Raw genomic sequence first — 21,044 nt, 5'->3', positions numbered from 1 at the left:
GGAGGGCGGGGCCAAAAGTGGGCAATTTAGCTAAATTGCTATAAATGACTTCTTCTGTAGGACTATGCCATGGATATCGATCATATTTGGTCGGAAGCATTCATGGGAGGAATGGATTCAAAATTGTATAAATGTTGGAGCTGATCCCCTGGGCTAGGGGAGACAAAAAAAACTTTATTACTTGGAAATGGTTGAAATCCCCACCGTATAACCATATATACAATTGCTGAGTATAAAGAGAAGAATGCACATTTGCTTCTAGGATGGCCCTAGGGTCTGGCCCCAACCTTAGAGACATAGTCCCTGGGTCATAACTTTGAAACGGTTGAGATCCCCACCCCAAAACTATATATATACAAATGCTGGGCATAAAGAGACGATTGTAGTCATGATATTAGAATAGACCCTGGGGTCTGACCGAACCCCTTGGGACCTAGTTTCGTAGTCACAGCTTGGAAACAGTTGAGATCCCCACACTATAACCATATATACAATTGCTGAGTATAAAGAGATGAATGCACATATGCTTCCAGGATGGCCTTGGGGTCTGCCCCACCCTCGGAGACTTAACCCCTGGGTCATAACTTTGAAATGGTTAAGATCCCCACCCCAAAACTATATATACCATAGTTGGTCATAAAGAGACGAATGCAGTCATGATATTAGAATTGACCCCAGGGTCTGCCCCACCCTTGCAGAAGTAATCCTTGGGTCATAACTTTGAAACAGTTGAGATCCTCACCCCAAAACTATAAATACAAATGCTGGGCAAAAAGAGACAAATGCAGTCATGATATTAGAATTGATCCGGGGGTCTGGCCACAACTCAAGGGACCTAGTATCTGAGCCACAGCATGGAAACAGTTGAGATCCCCAACCCATAACTATACATTAAATTGCTGGGCATGAAAAATCTAATACAGATATACTACAAGGATTGGTCTTGGGGTCTGGCATATTCCCTTGGATCTCATTTGGAGAATATTTTGCCATGATTGGTTAGATATCCATGTGAGCGATACAGGCCCTCTGGGCCTCTTGTTACACTTTGGCATTCCCTTCTTGGATCTCACCAAATATACCTTTTTGGAGCCCCTCTCAATCCTTCGTCTGTCACGATCACTGCGGTCGGAGTCAGAATCTTTGTTGTGTGTCCCAAAATCTCGTACTGTGACCTGCGGAAACAGATGCTTTGGGAGGGTTTCGGCTACGTTGTGGAATAGCTTACCATCTGCTATTAGAAAGTCAAATACTCTGGCCAAGTTCAAGAGGGACATCAAAACTCACCTCTTCACGCCCGCATTTTAGAATCCTTGCAAAGACGTCATGTAAATACCACCCTTTTATTTGTTCATTTATGTGCACATTGCTTGCTTAAATCTATAAAAGTGATTGTAAGCCTTTGTGTTTTGTTTTCACAATTATAGCCATTACTATTATCCATATGTTGTAAAGCGCCTTAGAGAAATTTAAAAAATTATATAAGGCGCAATATAAATGTTGTATATTATTATTATTATTATTGTATGTGGAAGTTCCTCCCAGTCCTACTTCTGTGAGAACTCCTCCCAGTCCTACTTCTGTGAGAACCCCTCCCAGTCCTACTTCTGTGAGAACCCCTCCCAGTCCTACTTCTGTGAGAACCCCTCCCAGTCCTACTTCTGTGAGAACCCCTCCCAGTCCTACTTCTGTGAGAACCCCTCCCAGTCCTACTTCTGTGAGAACCCCTCCCAGTCCTACTTCTGTGAGAACCCCTCCCAGTCCTACTTCTGTGAGAACCCCTCCCAGTCCTACTTCTGTGAGAACCCCTCCCAGTCCTACTTCTGTGAGAACTCCTCCCAGTCCTACTTCTGTGAGAACTCCTCCCAGTCCTACTTCTGTGAGAACCCCTCCCAGTCCTACTTCTGTGAGAACCCCTCCCAGTCCTACTTCTGTGAGAACCCCTCCCAGTCCTACTTCTGTGAGAACTCCTCCCAGTCCTACTTCTGTGAGAACTCCTCCCAGTCCTACTTCTGTGAGAACCCCTCCCAGTCCTACTTCTGTGAGAACCCCTCCCAGTCCTACTTCTGTGAGAACTCCTCCCAGTCCTACTTCTGTGAGAACTCCTCCCAGTCCTACTTCTGTGAGAACCCCTCCCAGTCCTACTTCTGTGAGAACCCCTCCCAGTCCTACTTCTGTGAGAACCCCTCCCAGTCCTACTTCTGTGAGAACCCCTCCCAGTCCTACTTCTGTGAGAACTCCTCCCAGTCCTACTTCTGTGAGAACCCCTCCCAGTCCTACTTCTGTGAGAACCCCTCCCAGTCCTACTTCTGTGAGAACCCCTCCCAGTCCTACTTCTGTGAGAACCCCTCCCAGTCCTACTTCTGTGAGAACCCCTCCCAGTCCTACTTCTGTGAGAACCCCTCCCAGTCCTACTTCTGTGAGAACCCCTCCCAGTCCTACTTCTGTGAGAACCCCTCCCAGTCCTACTTCTGTGAGAACCCCTCCCAGTCCTACTTCTGTGAGAACTCCTCCCAGTCCTACTTCTGTGAGAACCCTTCCCAGTCCTACTTCTGTGAGAACCCCTCCCAGTCCTACTTCTGTGAGAACCCCTCCCCAGTCCTACTTCTGTGAGAACCCCTCACAGTCCTACTTCTGTGAGAACCCCTCACAGTCCTATTTCTCTTGGAGCCTCTCTTTCTTGTAATGTAAATTCAGGTCCATGTTGTACTGTTGAGTGCCTGAATATCCTTTGATTTCGTAATTACAGTTAGTCAGGTACTAGAAAATTTCTATAATGTTAGACATTTTGAAAAAAGAACATGAAAACTTCCAGAATTTATTTGAGATTGTGAACTGATACAGATGTATTATATGGAATAGAAAAAACATGGTTGTCAAGTTTTGTTTTTAAAGTAACCAGAGTTATAAATTATAGGCCTGTTTTATTACATGCCAGTATTCATTTGATTAGATTCCTATCATATATAGAGAATAGTACTGTTGTCAAGTCTCAAAGGTGATCAATTCAAACTACCTGGTCGTGTTATATATGGTCCTTATATATTACAGAACCATGTCTAGGGCTTCCAGTTGACCCCTGACAATTTCAGAAAACAAATAACATTTTTTGTGGAATTTTAATAATCAAAGCACATGGCAAACATGTAGAGACTTTTAAACTTGAGAATTAAAGATGATTTTTGGGAGACAATAACCTACTCTTAAGGGTTTGCTGAAAGTCCTTATGTCATGACACTTTTGTTAAATCAATATCATATTTACTTTGTTTATCTTTTTTCATGTGCATATATATACTCTATACATAGATGAAACTCATATATGACAATTTCAACAATGTACAAGGATTTGAGCCATATGATACAAGTGAATGGCTATAATATTTTTCTGCGCTGACGAATGGCATATTACACAAAGCATTATGAAGGAATCATAATTTGTCCCTACTGAAATGTACATCACTACCTACTGATTCAAGACATTTATTGAAACTTCAGTGAGTTTATGTCGTCTTTTTAAAGATGTTTCTTTGCAAAGTATGAACGTGGGAATTTCATAGCTTGTTTATGTGTGTGTACTGGAGCATATCGATGAATAGAATTTGCATTCATGATTTCATAAACCAGGAAGAGTTCATTATTGTACAGTAAATACTGTTCAATCAAGGATTCTGTGAAAAAACTGAAATCAGGAAATAGTGATAACATTAGTTTTAACGTGAAATTACTAATTTTTATTATACAAGTGTGTGAAGGTACATGTGATGTCACAACAAACAGTTTATTAAAGATCAATGCGCTTTACCACTTTTAAAGAATAATTATATTTTACTTTTCTTTCCAAAAGAGTCTGTGCTATTGTGTGAAAATTCACTTGTAATCTCCAATTTTATCTATGAGCTGTTAAAAGCTGTGCTGTGTTTTCATTTAATCTGATTGATTCAAACAAATCTTCTTCAAACAACAACATTCTATGCTCAATTAAGTTCAATGAATTTCAATAATGAATTAACTTCAGTATGCAATGATATAAAGTTGGTTTTTGTGTTTACATCATAATCACTGGTCAGATCAGTTATTTCATTTAATTCCTTACTATGCCATATTTGTTACACCAGTCGCTATATCCTGATATGCTGCTAACTTATAATTTACATGAAATCACTTGCCTTCGTCATTGGACTCATTTCATGAACAAAAAAAGTCATAATGTACAATTTATTTTGAATTTAATATCAGCGATTGTGCTATGCATCTTGGTTTTGTGAGTGCTTGATTCCAATGACAGCATTCACAGCATATAACTGATCCTGTTTTATATTACCACCAGAGATCAAACTCAAGACCTATTGATCAGTACCAATCCTACACGTTACAAATATTGCTATAAAATGTTTTGTTAGTGCACAGTATCAAAATGAAAGAGGAATATATTGTAAGGGGAAGTAACTCTAAGCTATAAAAACTTACAGCTACTTTATCTTTTATGAAGAAGGGAGGAAAGTTGAAAAGTAGAGTTTGTCTTCGTGCTTTTAATTTGTGCTGTGGAAGCCTTTATTTTAACATAAAATATGAAAAGAAAAAATGTTGTGTTCTAATCTTTAAAAAAGACTTAATGTTTGTTATTTTGTAGCCCATAAGGGACAGCTTCGAGCCTTGTATGACTATGATGCCCGTGCAGAGGACGATCTGAGCTTCAAGAAGGGTGAACTATTGTTCCTGATAGATGACAGGTAATTATACATTGAGACACTCTCCTCCGACTTTTAATTAAGCTCATCTGTCTCGTCGTGACTAACACTTAAACAGTGGCTGTTTCAGTATCATTTGTATTGACATTTTGATTATATTGAGAGTTATAAAATGGAGATTTTAATAAAGAGTGAATTTACTCGATATGAGACGGAGATGTAGGAGTGAAGAGGAGGATGAATTTGAGTATGAAGTTCTATTCATGATGAGGCTGAGGTGGGAGTAGAGAGTTGTACATGTACATATGAAGTAGCGTTTTCCTGTTTTTCTCTCCATTATATATATCTTCCTCATTACTTTGAACTCTGTACACAGTTAGTGGTAACCAGGAAGTATATATATTGTATAATTCCCAAAAATGTATAACATATTGAACAGTTAGTTTCTGTTTTATTTTTTGGAATATGCATGTACACAGCAGTAAGCATAATGAGCTGTACACTCAGTATTGGGCTAATGTTGTCAAGATGTATGGTTCATTTTGAAAATCCTTTTTCTTTGATCATTTGGAATATCACAAAAATAATTAAGTGAAAACATTCAGTACATAATGCATACTGAACCACCATAAACTTCGGACCTTTTTGTTACTGTGTCCCCACCATAAACTTGGGACCTTTTTGTTACTGTGTCCAGCCTTTCCCTTGGATGAGTGAAAATATAATACAGTACATGTATTTACCACTCGACTACCCTACGTGTACTACCAGATGGGACTATAGGTCGGTCTGTCCATCTGTCTATCAATCTGTCTGTGTATCCCTTTCTCCACGGCATGTCTCTTATATCTCTTATCTACAGTTGCCAAATTTTGTAAGTGAATAAGCATCCTGCATGCTGAACTTGTGTCTTTTGTCCCGATTTTAACAGATTTGTGACCCTTCGTTCAATGTTCCTGACATTGTACGGGGGCTTTCACCTTAGAATTGCCAGAATTTGTATGCAAGTACCTCTTAGGAGGCAGAGTGTTGCATACTGAAATAATGTCTTGTCACTGACTTTGTTCAGTGTTATGGCCCTTTGTTCATTTTTGTCTCGCCGCCACAAAGTAAGACTTAGGTGTTTTTTTCCGGCGACGGCAGGGTCAACATGAAGTTTTTGTGTTAGTTTCACTGAAAGTATAAGTGCTAGACCAACCAAACTTAAACCATACATGCATCTTAGATAGTACATCTCAACACATGCATCAAATTCTGGATGCGGCCTACCTAAGTTTTTGTGTTAAAGTTAGTTTCTCTGATATGTGCATTGATGGTCAAAGCGGGGCACAGGTGAGACATGTCAATCCATATGGCTTGTTTTATACCAGAATTTGTTTTGTGAGAGGCAAAGATTTATTGCAATACTTTGCCCTGTTTCATAAATATATAAAATAATATGCAGTTAATTTGATTACACATCTTATACATTACAGTGATGCTGACTGGTGGCTAGCGAAGCACTCAGATTCTAAATGTAGTAACCAGGAAGGTTATATACCTCGTAACTATGTGGCGAAGGAAGACACATTGGATGCCTATGAGTAAGTAGCTTATTTCAAAAAAATAATTCATCAGTCTTTCACTGACCTCGATACGTATTTGAAAAATAAGACTTGTCAAATGTTGAGTTTGAAAAAAATCAAGGGGAATTTTCAATTACTGAGATCAAATTTGGTAAAACAATTTTTATTCCTCACTTTTTTCAATAAATTTGAAGATGAGGAGAATCATTAAATATTTGATTAACATGCAGAACTTTCTCACTCGCTCTGTAAGGTACTAAGTTTAGGCAGTTTTATAACGGGAATACTCAGATAGAGTTGGAGGATAAGCAGTTTGAGAATAAGCAGAATCTTTGAATATTAAGATAAGGTCAGGATAGCTCTATGATTCTGATTGGTAGGTGTATTTCAGACAATTACTTACCTAAATTATCGATGTATTTTGGTGTGTGTTTGTTTGATGCCAATGAGTAGGTAAACTTTAAAACTGACTGGTATCTGTATTTTTAATAATTCCTTCCAGGTGGTTCATGGGTAGTCTGTCCAGAAAGGAGAGTGAACGACTCCTTCTGGGGCATGGAACTGAACCTGGCTTCTTCTTAATTAGAGAAAGTGAAACTAGCCCAGGTAAGTCTCCTTACAGGTGAATCAGAGTGCCTACAGGTATATCTCTGTTTGATTATCATTATATGGCTACAGGTGAAAATATATGTAAGAGGATGATCAGTGTGACTACAGGTAAAAATCTATGTAAGGGGATAATCAGTGTGGCTTCAGGTAAATTTCTATGTTTGAGGATGATCAGTATGGCTTCAGGTAAATTTCTATGTTTGAGGATGATCAGTGTGGCTACAGGTGAATCTCTATGCTTGAGGATGATCGGTGTGGCTTCAGGTAAATTTCTATGTTTGAGGATGATCAGTATGGCTTCAGGTAAATTTCTATGTTTGAGGATGATCGGTGTGGCTTAAGGTAAATTCCTATGTTTGTTTGAGGATGATCAGTGAAGCTTCGGGTAATTTTCTATGTCTGAGGATGATCAGTGTGGCTTCAGGTAAATGTCTTTGTTTGAGGATGATCAGTGTGGCTTCAGGTAAATGTCTATGTTTGAGGATGATCAGTGTGACTACAGGTAAATCTGTGTTTGAGGAGGATCAGTGTGACTACAATTAAATCTGTGTTTGAGGATGATCAGTGTGACTACAGGTAAATCTATGTTTGAGGAGGATCAGAGTGACTACAGGTAAATCTGTGTTTAAGGATGATCAGTGTGGCTACAGGTAAATCTGTATTTGAGGATGATCAGTGTGACTACAGGTAAATCTGTGTTTGAGGATGATCAGTGTAACTACAGGTAAATCTGTGTATGAGGATGATCAGTGTGACTACAGGTAAATCTGTATTTGAGGATGATCAGTGTGACTACAGGTAAATCTGTGTATGAGGGTGATCAGTGTGACTACAGGTAAATCTGTGTATGAGGATGATCAGTGTGACTACAGGTAAATCTGTGTATGAGGATGATCGGTGTGGCTACAGGTAAATCTGTGTATGAGGGTGATCGGTGTGACTACAGGTAAATTCCTATGATTTGTTACAGGGAACTATGTGCTGTCTGTACATGACCATGAGGCCACCAAAGGGGACACAGTCAAACACTACAAGATCCGCAACATGGATGAAAACAAAGGCTACTACATAGCAGCACGAAGGGTGCTGGAAAGTCTACCGGAGCTTATAAGCCATTACTCAGGTAAATACCACACAGGTACTAAGACATGTCAGATTGACAAGACCTAAAACGATTAACTTTATGATGAGACTGACTTCTGTCTTCATGATGTGAATGAATAAGACTTTTTAGTGAGACTGACTAGGACAAGAATATATAGTGAGATGTTCCTGCTGAATGTTTACCTTTGGTGACAAGTTATCAAACACACTAACACTACCTATTATAAATACATGATGTATTCAGTATGTTTCTCACTCTCATTTCTATCCCCTCGCAACAAAAGTTTGAGGGGATATATGATTCTGCCCGTATGTTACACTCTTTGTCATCGCTTTAGCGAATTCATTCCTCAACAGAATTTCATGAAACTTCATTCAAGTGTTTTGTATGGCAATATCTTGAACAGGTTCGCCTTTCAGGTTACTGCGTTAAAGGTCAAGGCAATTTTTGCTATGTTTAGAAAAACTTTGTCATCGCTCTAGCGACTTTATTTCCTCTTACATATGTCACAATGTGTGAATGCGATGGGATTTGTATCACTTGTGATGCTTTGTTGTTTAATATACATACATGAACTTTATTTAAAAAGGCTAATTGGGAGATGCACTAACCTAATTGGAGGAGGCACACATCTTTTTAGCCACTTTCATCATTTCCTCTGAAGAAGTAGAACTAATTATCACTTGCAAACCTGATTACGCTAGACCAAGGGTCATACTTCTTGACTTCTTGAAGAATTCCGTTTGTACAGATTGATTGTTGTTGAAGAAGATTCAAATTAATAAGGATTCAGACCCATCATTACTTTCATCAAAGAGTAAAGAAGAATGCAGGGTTTTTTATTTGCATTTCTATATGACCTCATTTTCAAACTGAGGTCTTATTGCATGTTTAAAATTTTGTGTTCATTTTATTAGCTCACCTGGCCCAAAGGGCCAAGTGAGCTTATGGCATGGTGCGGCGTCCAGCGTCAACTTTTTACTTTAAACAACCTCTTCTCAATAACCAAAAGGTCTAGGATGATGATATTTGTCCAGAAGCATGCTGGGATGAAGGGCTACCAAATTTGTTCAAATAAATTACCTTCATCCATTTTCAAGGTCACAGGGGTCAAATATGTTAAAATCTTTAAACAACTTCTTCTGAATAACCAAGAGGCATAGGGTGATGATATTTGGGCAGTAACATGCTGGGATGAAGGGCTACCAAGTTTGTTCAAATAAATGGCCTTGATTTATGTTCAAGGTCACAGAGGTCAAATATGTTTAAAACCTTTAAACTGCTTTTTATGAATAAATTAACCCAAAGGCCTAAGGTGCTTAAATTTGGCCAGTAACATTCCCGGATGAAGGACTACCAAGTTTGTTCAAATAAATGCCCTTGACATATATTCAAGGTCACAGGGGTCAAATATGTTTAAAACCTTTGAACGACTTCTACTTAATAATCAAAAGGCCAAGGAGATGATATTTGGCCATTACTATGCTGGGATGAAGGGCTACCAAGTTTGTTCAAATGAATGACCTTCGCCCATATTCAAGGTCACAGTGGTCAATGTATGTTTAAATCTTTATTTAAAAAAATGATTTGTTCTGTATAATCAAAAGGTCAAGGGTAATGATATTTGTTAGAAGCTGTTCAACCTAATGTCTTTGTTCGACATTCAAGGTCACGGGCGTCATAATTAGGTTTAAATCTTTTAATAGGTTCTTATGAATCAAACACTGATATTCTGCCTGTAGTTGTATTTTAGTCCACTTTTAATATTACAGGTATGAGATTAATACCACTTTATATGACTGTGCATCTTGCGCAAGAATAGGTCCTCTACATCAGCGTTCCTTGTCCGCGATGCTCTCAGCTTAATTGCTGCCTTCGGCTGTCTTTAGCCGAGGGGACTATTGGTTTTATATAATAGCTATATTTTCAATTATAGTATATCAATTCTATCTTCTTGTAATATGATGTATATGTACATGTAACTGTTCTGTTTCACTGTGTCTTGAAAAAGGAACGGATCGCTCCGAAAATTTGACAACCTAAACTTGTCCACACTGTTGGAATTACTTCTTTGCCCCATATAATATTTTAAGTAATTAGTATCCTACGGACATACCTCCATTAGGATCCAGTGTTATATGGGATTGTACCGTCTATATTACTTCTTTGACCCATATATATATATATATTCTCTATATACCTTTAATCTATATAATCTATAAATATATGTTTGTGGACATTTGTGGATATTTTCGTGCTAATTCATTGTATGGGACATTTATACATTTGCAGAAGGACCAGATGGACTGTGTCGGATGCTCACAAAATCATGTTCGAAACCTAAACCGGTTATGGATGACCTATCCCGTGAAACTAAAGATGCCTGGGAAATTGGTAGAGACGCATTGGAGTTTACAAAGAAGCTGGGCGCAGGACAGTTCGGAGAAGTTTGGAAAGGTTTGTAAACTGATTCTTAGAGATTTAGAGAGGTTGATAAAAAAAAATGTGAAGTTAATAGAAATCAGAGTTTTGGAAAGCTTCATAGGAAATAAGAACAGGTAAGTAGGAATTGGATAAATTTGGAATGGCCTAATTTGACAAAACTCTGTATCAAATATTTCATACTACAGTGTATTGTTGACAGGAAATTCATCCAAATAATTAGAAGGATGTTTTAGGGGACATTGCTGAATTCAGTAGTAAAATGATACTATAATTTATAAACTTTGGTCTAATAACAGCCCATGTGATGTGTCAATTGCGACTGTTAGGTATGTATATATAAACTGTTTGCCTATAGTAGGGCGAAGCTTACCTTTCTTATACACTTGTAGGGACCTGGAACAAGACAACAGAGGTAGCTATAAAGACTCTGAAAGAAGGTGCCATGACACCAAGTGCCTTCCTGGCCGAGGCTCACATCATGAAGCAATGCAAACATGACAAACTGGTGCGTCTGTATGCCGTCTGCTCAGATGTGGAGCCAATCTACATTGTCACCGAGCTCATGTCTAACGGCAGTCTGCTCGACTACCTACGAGAGGACGAGAGACAGCTCATCAAGTTTCCCCAGCTGGTTGACATCTCAGCACAGGTAAAGCTAATCTACTGTATGTCATTCATAAACTAATCCAATGCTTTAAAACATTTATTAATATTTACATCTTTAGCACAGGTGAAACTGGTGTAGCGACAAGACATTTATTAATATTTATATCTTTAGCTCAGCTAAAACCGGTCCAGCGTCAGACATTTATTAATATTAACATCTTTAGCTCAGCTAAAACTGGTCCAGCATCAGACATTTATTAATATTTACATCTTTAGCTCAGCTAAAACTGGTCTGGTGTCTGCCTTTCAGCAAATGCTTTATCCTAACTGCAGTTACAACTTGGCAACAATTTACATTTCATTAACAGCGTAAAAGTGTACGTCATGGCAATGTAATTGACAAATAGTTGATATAATTTGTAGCAGAATAGATGAATGATTGAATTAAAGAGTTCACACAGATTTCCAAGATATTTTCAAGTAACACTTATGACCCTTTCAACTGATGTTTGAATTACAGATAGCCAGTGGAATGTCATTTTTAGAAGAAAGGAAATTCATCCATCGAGACTTGGCAGCCAGGAACATTTTGATTGGTGACAACAATGTTGCCAAGGTAGCTGATTTTGGATTGGCTAAAATTATAGAGGATGACGAGTACAACCCTAAACATGGTAGGTTCACTGGCTGTCACATGACAACAGTATTAGCTTTAATATATTGGGCTTTAGAACCTCCAAAAAGATCATTTGATATATCCTCTATGAGTTTGGTGTCAAAAGTGACATGCAGCATACAGGCCATAAAAGTGCACAGATAGAATTGTGGTCACTGCTTGAATAATGGTGAAAAACAAGTATATCAAGGAAACGGCTAACATTTGCTCAATGCTCATTGAAAAATGCTGAAATACATACCAGAGACAACATGTTTTCTTTTCTATGCAAACTGTTTTCAAATTTGTGTTGTGGTAATTTGTTGTGATTTCAAAATAATTTAAAAAAAAAAAAAAAAAAAAAAATCCCAACCCTTAGTCGAAAATATGGCAAAATAGTGACTGAAAGTAGTTGAAAAATGCTTGAATTTTGTCCTGAAAAGTCTGTATGAACTGTGAGTTAGGTCACTCATTGTAGCCATAGTTACGGAGTTATTATGGTCCAGTCATCACAAACAAGGGTGATTGTGTGCGACTATACAGTGAAACCTGTCTAAACTGACCTCTGACGTCCTACCTGATACAACACAATGTGTTGTTTTATTTCTGATGAAAGCTATTAAAAAAGACCAGTATATTTAGCTCACCTTGTCCGAAGGACCAAGGTGAGCTTATGCGATACCGTGTCGTCCGTCCGTCGTCCGTATGTCAACAATTTCTTTATACAGCTTCTTCTTCTTAACCACTGATTGGAATTCAACTAAATTTTTTGGGGATTCAAAATTGTACAAATGGTGGGGCTGAGGGGCGGGGCCAAAAGGGGGCAATTTGGCTATATTGCTACAAACGACTTCTTCTGTAGAACTATGCACTGGTTATCAATCATATTTGATCAAAAGCATTCATGGGAGGCAGGGATTCAAAGTTGCAAACTGATGGGGCTTAACCCCCAGGGGGCTGAGGGGGGGGGGCCAAAAAGGGTTATTTGGCTATATTGCTTTAAGCGACTTCTTCCCTGGAACTAAGGGACAAATATCAACCATATGACTGGAAGCATCCTAGGTGGTGGTGATTCAAAATTGTACAAACGGTGGGGCTGACCCCCCCAGGGGGCGAGCTAAGAGGCAGGCCCAAAAGCNTTGCTACCAACGACTTCTTCTGTAGAACTATGCACTGGATATCAATTATATTTGGTTGGAAGCATTCATTGGAGGAAGGGATTCAAAATTGTACAAATGGTGGGGCTAACCCCCCGGCTAAGGGGTGGGGCCCAAAAAAGTTTATTACTTGGAAATGGTTGAGATCACTACCGTATAACCATATATACAATTGCTGAGTATAAAGAGAAGAATGCACATTTGCTTCCAGGATGGCCCTAGGGTTTGGCCCCACCCTTGAAGACATAGTCCCTGGGTCATAATTTAGAAATGGTTGAGATCCCCACCCCAAAACTATATATACAAATGCTGGGCATAAAGAGACAAATGCAGTCATGATATTATAATTGATCCTGGGGTCTGGCCACAACCCTAGGGACCTAGTTTCTGAGTCACAGCTTGGAAGCAGTTGAGATCCCCACCCCAAAACCATACATTAAATTGCTGGCCATGAAAAATCTAATACAGATATGCTACAAGGATTGGTCTTGGGGTCTGGCATATTCCCTTGGATCTCATTAGGAGAATATTTTGCCATGATTGGTTAGATATCCAGGTGAGCGACACAGGCCCTCTTGGTCTCTTGTCTAACATTTTGTCTAATATGAACAATATGTTGGATCCCAAAGGGTGTCAGATTACACAGGTTTTACTGTGACAGTGAGTCATAGGTTACTACATGGTCATAGAGCTTTGTCTGTGAAATTTCATGCTTTATATATACAAAACCTTTTGGCCAGGTATTCCGTCTTTTCGTATTTTGTTATCTGCTCTTGTGAGCAGGTATTGATTGTTACGTTATTTGTTTGTGAGAGAAACGTCATACATTTTTGAGAAAACAACGTAATTTTCTCACACAAACTAATGAAGTAACAATCAATACCTGCTCACAAGAGCAGATAACTCGGCAATACGAAAAGACGGAATATATGTAATGTGATCCTCTTTCCCTTAAAAAACTTCCAGATCCAGAATTCCTAGTTTACTGATACAGTTGCTGTTGAGGAAATCCGTACCTAAGCAGATGTGTCTAGATTGTAAATTCACAGATTAACTGAGGCAGGATAAACAAGTTGTAACTGTTAAAAAAAATTAAATCTCCCAACAGGTGCGAAGTTCCCAATCAAGTGGACTGCTCCAGAGGCAGCTTTGTTTGGGCGGTTTACAATCAAGTCAGATGTCTGGTCATACGGCATCCTCCTGGTTGAGATAGTGACACACGGCCAGGTCCCATATCCAGGTAGGTATCATACCTACAGCAATACATGCTGGGGTATCATTCAGAGGACGGTTTTGATATAAGTTTGTTTTAGATTTTGTTATCATGGATTTATTATCTTAGACATTTTGTAAAAGTTAACATGGAAACATGTGAATGGAACAAAATTCACACATTTATTTTTAAATACATAATTGTATGGTTATGCATGAGCATGAACACAAAATAATTTTACTTGAATTGTTTGAATTGCTGTGTTGATATAAGGACGTATTGATACTGATTTACAGCTTAGTGTTTATTTCTGCTATCTTCTACCAGGAATGCCTAATCGAGAAGTCCTAGAGCAGGTAGAACGAGGATACAGGATGGCCAAGCCACGCAACTGCCCGGAGTCCATGTATGAAATCATGAAGAAATGCTGGGATAAGGTTTCACAAAACAGACCAACTTTTGAGTACCTCTACAATTTCTTTGACGATTACTTTGTATCCACTGAACCAAACTACAAGGAGTCGGACGAATTCTAATGATGGCCAGAGTTCGGTAGTTAAATATGCCCAACCATGGGAAGGGAGGTAATAAACAAGTTTGTATGTGGCTATAGATTCCAGTCCATGGTGGGCAGACAACTTACAAGGACAATCGTTCAGAAATACAAGACAATTATTGACACTGATAGCAATAAAAGATGGTCAGCTGAAAGCTTGACCTTGAGAGTGATTGACGATAAAACACCTGGATCAGGCTGTGAATCTGCAGTTGAGAAAATCAAAGAATTCTTTTCATGAATTTTCTATTAAATTGTAAATAAAGAACTTGAGATTGACTGGAAATGAATTTTTACATTTGAAAAAAAAAAATCTTCAGCTGGACAATTATGATAAATTGTACATGCACATGGATGAATATGAGGCAGATTTGAATAATTTTGAATCCATGTGTAAAAGGTGATAAAACATTCCAAATACAGGTGCGGCAATACAGGTGTGCCAAAATAGGTGTACAATGTGTTAGGATTGTGAGATTCTTGCGTGACTTAACTTGAAGTTCAGGTATCTGAACCGGCTTCGTAGGTGGAGGGATCATGGCTAGGCTATCACTTCCATGCTTCAAGTGTCAAACTCCATCCATCTAGTAGGATCAGATAAGTATTATATAGAACTTCGGTATGAAACATTGAGTGACATTCAAGCTTTAAGATAAAGCAATACAAGTGTCATTCATTTTACTATTAGTGTATGTTTAGATAGACATCCTTCACTATTGATATTGCTTCAATTCATGAAACAAATTTGTTACTATTTGATATAAACACATAAACAATGATTTATGATAATTTATGAGGATATATAATGGTTAACATAGCAGTTCATGCAATATTTGATTACATGTGCATGATTAATTCTTTGATATTTTTCTTATTTCTGTATATACTTAAACAAACCCATGAAGAGTGACCGACTTTTTCTGATGACCAACATGAAATTTGTTCGAATCAATGAACAAAAGAGGCTTAATTTATTGATAGAGAAGGGTAGGAAAGGGTAACTTAGGCTTCCATTATGGTAAATTCAGGATGTAGTTCACAGTGTTAGAAACTTGATGTATCAATCTCAGTGCTGGTTTGGTAGTCTTGATCACAAGGATGTTTTGTCTACTTGGAAATTTATGATAACACAAGATTTCCTCATACATATAGTCCTCAAAGTTATTTTCATTATAATGTAATGTATTCACCAAACATGTGTGAACAACATTTACAGAATGCTTCCTGTAGTGATTAAGTACCAAACAGTCTTGACAAAAAGATAAGTAAGCAGTTTCCAAAATATTACATTAGAAAGCCTACTGTGTCTAACTGCTGATGGCAGCAAACTTTAAAGTGACCAAGACTTTTTCTGAAGGTTTGATTGTAAGAAGTTGCCTCATGTCACTATGGTCATGTACTCAATATTAAGGTGCTCTGGATTTATAAATTGCAAAAGTTTGATTTCAGTTCGGTGCCTTTTTTGTTTTCTGCGATAACACACATAATTCTGTGCCAATTGTCCTGCCCCTTGTGGAGGTACTTAGCTGAAGTTTTAGAAATTTATTTACCTTGAATTTTGCGTCAACTGAGTAATCTGAAATTGCTTCTGGTTGATCACTGAAATTCTAAATCATTGATTGGTTTAAGGTGAAACCTAAGCCTGAGTGATATGTAGAAGTCAGTATGAGATTAAAATGTTTGACAAGGTCAAGGTAAAACTCCGAGGTGATTGGCTTAAAAAAATAGTTTTATTATCATTGATTATACAGTACTATACTTGATTACCTATAAGTGGACCAAAGGATTTTTTTTAATATTGTAAAATAATTAAGTGCATATTTTTGTATCATTTTACATTTTTTATATATATATGTTTTAGTGCATAATTCATTCTTTGTGTATATATAATGTATATATTGCCTTTCATGTTTATGTGTTGTTTTAGAAATAGAATGATTATAAACAGACTAATACACAGCATACGAACAATGTCAAAAACTATATAACCTATACTACATATATTTGTAACCTTACTGTTCTTATACTGTTATCCTTATACAATGTTATTTTCCATGTCGTTTAATCCAAGTCAGGTGTGAGGAATATTCACACCTGTAGTTAGGTGGTGTGTACGTTGTTCCTAATCAAATTAATGTCACGTGACTTCTGCTTAAAAGGCACATTGCTAGTACATTTAATTACATGTATTTAACAGATTTTGTATTTTTTTTAGTCTTATCATAATGTACAATGTCAAATATTAAAAAAACAGGTTTGTATAATCTCATTATATTGCCACCTGTAAACTTTTGTCATTTTAAAAGGGTTCGGTGATAATTCGAGCGAGACATATGAATGCATTGTTACAATAAAAAGGATATATGAAATATGTAGAAGGTAACAGAATTGATAAGAGGTAGAGGATTAGGACACATCATAGATTCATCATAAAATACATTTGCAGGTAGTGATGCACCTAAAGTACAGCAGCCTGTAGTGGTATACACACAAGTCTTAGTACACACCATTTGTCTGGGGTTCTTTTTTTGTGTAAAAATGATACTTCTGTACTTGTATAGAGTTGTTCAGTTTCATCTGATGTTACCTGGTGATCCTAGAAATCCTGTAGTTTGAAAAAAACAAGTAAGAAATATGTTGTATGTGTTGTTAATAAGGTTAAAAAACATCTCAGACTTTTATACTTTATAAAGATATGTCAATGTTTTATGCATGCTTGATCTTAACTTAATACATTCCTATGTCTGGCAAACATTCAGGTGATGTTAGTAGTGTCACCTGTGACCAGCTTGTGGAGATTAGATTTTAAATCTCTTATTATCTTTCCGTAGTACTGCTTATAAATTCAGTTGACATCTCAAGAGCAAGAAAAGTGGGGGGAAAAAAGCAATGTCATGTATTCTATTTGAAAGCGATTATTTGTAGTTAAGGCATATCCATTCTTTTTATTAATTTTTGTTTCTCCAAAAGAAAGAAGAGGATATGTTTTGTTTGAAACAATAAAAACTAACATTGTGGATTTTTTTTAAAATATTTTATTTTACTGATGACACAAAGCACAAAAATATAGTGTATACCATATTTACCTTACATAATCCCCAAACTACAGGTAAGCAATATATTCAGCACAAGAAGATGATTCTTTGTCAGAGGTGACCTATTCCTTTTGTATCAAACAGGATATTCCAGGTTATTTCCTTACCACACTGTTTAACACTGGGAATGTGGAGTACGAAGTTCAATGATTCGTGTGCGTATGGTGTGATTGTATGTTTTTTTCAATTGTATATATAAATCTTCTTAATCCATTAAGACAAAAGTGTTGATATAATTTGTAGCACCTGTTTATTTATACATCTTCATGCTTACTGCTTCTTAGTATTGTGTGTTATTTTGTACACAAGGTCCCTTAGTAATCCCCTGACCAGGGAGTACAAGTCACTCACTCACATTCATGTGCTGTTCAAGAGAGATTACTCAGAACAGTCTACAGGATTAAAACTCTTCATTCACTATCAAACAAAACTAGTTTAAGAGCTCGCCCAAATAAAGGCTCAAAATTTGTCTCAAGAGATGGTCTCTTAAATATAACTGTGCATTCAACTGTTTTATATGAATGAAAACATTGTGATATCTTTAGTGAGAGGATTGCATAGTAGGGATGGTCTCCTGACCCAGTTTCAAAATAGGTAGATTTGGCAGAAATGCCTGTAGAAAGTTTGATCACAGCCCATGAATGATCTGTGAGTGATACTACAAGTTATAGAGTCCTTTACTGGCCGTCTTGAGAACTGTAGAGGGTCAGTGAGATATACATGTAAAAGGACTGAGGGCATAGACCTTGAACCTTTTACTTCTTACTGAGCATCTATTGTTATAAACAGGGCCTGATCATATAAAAAAAACATTGGACTGAGGACCCTTTTGTTGGAAATAAAATATAGTTTAGAGCTGACAAATTGTGACCCTCATATTTGTCTCTTTAAATGAAACAGATTACACAATTCCTCAAAACTTCTTTTATGCTTTTTCTACTTGGTAGTCCTTCATAACCTTTACGCTGATTAGATATGTCTTTTATGTCTTTGTTGACTAACCAATTAGCTGTGTTTGAATCCAGACATAGGGGAGGCAACTCTCCTTAATACCGAGTAACAGATATGGACAAAAGCATATAAAATTACTTTTTGTTTCAGCATTTTAGCTGTGGGCTTAGGCACCGCAAATTTGATTATGACAGTATACAGAAAATTAGGGGGTCACTCTTTGATAGTCACTCTTTGATAGTCCGAATTATTCTGACATTTTATCGATTTTTTTGATATCGGTTAATCGACGACAGACCGATATATAAATAAAACGTCAGAATAATTCGGACTAACCCTTTTGATAGCTCTAAATCAGTGATTTCCATATATTCTTGTCCTAGGTGTAATTATTTCCCACTGCTGCTAAATAACCATTGACAAATATTGCTCATATTTCATTTATGTCATCAATAAAAACATTCAACCATGAATATTAAGAGATTTGACTTATCATTTAATACAGTTGTGTTGTGTTTGTGTTGATTATAACTTCGTTTTACTGCCACCACAGTTTAGCATTATAAAAAGGATGTGTGATACATCAAGGGAGTTATATAAAAGACATGTTTAGGAAAAGGGAACCTTTGAAGTATTAAAAGTACTGTTGGGCTGCAAGTGAGGTGACAAGTGAAAAGAGGGGTATAATATATCTAGATTGTGTTTTCTTGCTAGTATTTGTCTGTAAAATGTAGACCAAATTGTATGGAGATATCTTGAAAAGAATTGACGTTATAAATTAGAAGCCATCATACCTCGGCTTCAGACAATGGTATTTTCAGATTTCTTTTAATAAAAGATCACCGTTGAATTTCAGACTCATTCTGAACAGGAGCGTTCAAGGCTCCAGTTTCACAAATTTTCCATAAGTTATGATTATTTCAAATAGGAAACAAAACAATAACAATTAAGTTTAGGAATAAATTCTTTGCTCGAGATTTTCTTGAACTCCAATATTTCTTGCCTATGAAAAATCTTAATTTGAAGAATTTCCTTCATTTAAGGAACATTTGTAATATTTGGGCCAGATAACATTTGTAATATTTGGGCCAGATAACATTTGTAATGTTTGGGCCGGATAACATTTATAATATTTGGGCCAGATAACATTCGTAATATTTGGGCCAGATAACATTTGCTGGACTATGGTATTGACTTTATCATGGAAGTTTGTCTTAGGATAAAAGAATGATAGGGAGCAAAGGAGTGGAACCTACTGGGAAAACAGGTTTTCTCCGAATGACTTTGGAGTAAATGATGGTGGTGTTACCTGCCAGCTTCATCTCGCCTGAAGATGTCCGTCTTGTGTCACTCACTTCTGAAGTGTTGATGAAGGAATTCCAACCTCATTAGATGTAAAGCATCCCTGGATAAAGAAGATTCAAGGTCGTATACATAGTGGGGAGTGGGTGAGGGCGGGGGTTGAACCTGATTCAGGTATGCATCATAATGATTAACCAAATGGTATGAGGTCAAAAGAAATAATGTGACACAGAAACAATAAAAACTGACATCACAAGCAGCTTTTGACAGTAGAGAATATGTGTAAATCAGAAAGAAAACATTACAAGTACTGGTAAATCAATGTTTGGGAAAATGTTAATGATAGCTGGATGGGAGAAAACAATTGTCCTCTACAGAGAGGTTCTGTGCCAGAGTATTATAATTATATAATGTCAACCCTAGAGGTGAGATTCTTCAGCTTGAACCAAAGGGAAAGAGACACGTTAGCCACACACAACAGAATGAATAATGAATAATATATAATTTTATGCCTTTAGATTATTTAAAGAAGTCATTTGAAATGTTTGACATATTTGGCCCCGGTGACCTTGAAAGTAGGTTGAGGTCATTTTCTTTCGCAAACATTGTCGGGCTCAATCCCAAGAAGCAATCAGCCAAATACTTTTATTTTATGCATTTCAATTATTCAGAAAAAGTCGTTTGATAAGTTTGACATATTTGACCCCTGTGACCTTGAAAGTAGGTTAAGGTCAATTTAACTCGCAAACTATGTTAGGCTTCGTGTCTGGAAGCTACCAGCCAAATTTAATAATTGTATATCTATTAGTTCTTCAGAAGAAGTCGTTGTAATTTTTTGACATAGTTGACCCTGTGATAAAAGGTCAAGGTCATTTTCATCTCAAACTTTGTCAGGCTCCATTCCAAGAAGCCACCAGCCAAATATTAAGATTCTGAACCTTTCAGTTCTTCAGAAGAAGTTGTTTAAAGTGTTTGACATATTTGACCCCTGTGACCTTGAAAGTAGGTTGAGGTCATTTTCATTCGCACATTTCGTTGGGCTCTATCCCAAGAAGCAACCAGCCACATATTAAGATTCCATACCTTTCGCTTCTT

At 37.2% G+C, this 21,044-nt stretch overlaps 1 protein-coding gene across 2 annotated transcripts in view; it reads left to right on the top strand.

Annotated features, from left to right (window-relative positions):
• The window catches only part of LOC110456590 (tyrosine-protein kinase SRK2-like), a 36,416-nt gene extending 17,296 nt beyond the window's left edge, over positions 1 to 19,120 (top strand). For both annotated transcript variants that reach the window (XM_021507412.1, XM_021507413.1), the window contains exons 3-11: positions 4,633 to 4,732; positions 6,166 to 6,273; positions 6,758 to 6,861; positions 7,835 to 7,987; positions 10,262 to 10,426; positions 10,804 to 11,063; positions 11,541 to 11,694; positions 13,941 to 14,072; positions 14,373 to 19,120. In XM_021507412.1, coding sequence (XP_021363087.1) covers positions 4,633 to 4,732; positions 6,166 to 6,273; positions 6,758 to 6,861; positions 7,835 to 7,987; positions 10,262 to 10,426; positions 10,804 to 11,063; positions 11,541 to 11,694; positions 13,941 to 14,072; positions 14,373 to 14,581 — 1,385 coding nt within the window. In that variant the 3' untranslated portion in view covers positions 14,582 to 19,120. The remainder of the gene's footprint in view (positions 1 to 4,632; positions 4,733 to 6,165; positions 6,274 to 6,757; positions 6,862 to 7,834; positions 7,988 to 10,261; positions 10,427 to 10,803; positions 11,064 to 11,540; positions 11,695 to 13,940; positions 14,073 to 14,372) is intronic.
• Positions 19,121 to 21,044: the final 1,924 nt, after the last annotated feature.

This window comes from Mizuhopecten yessoensis, unplaced genomic scaffold, assembly GCF_002113885.1.
Source record: "Mizuhopecten yessoensis strain PY_sf001 unplaced genomic scaffold, ASM211388v2 scaffold8811, whole genome shotgun sequence".
In the NCBI taxonomy this organism is placed as follows: Eukaryota; Metazoa; Mollusca; class Bivalvia; order Pectinida; family Pectinidae; genus Mizuhopecten; species Mizuhopecten yessoensis.
The sequence above is the reverse complement of the archived record's forward strand: the minus strand, read 5'-3'. Positions and strand labels throughout refer to the sequence as shown.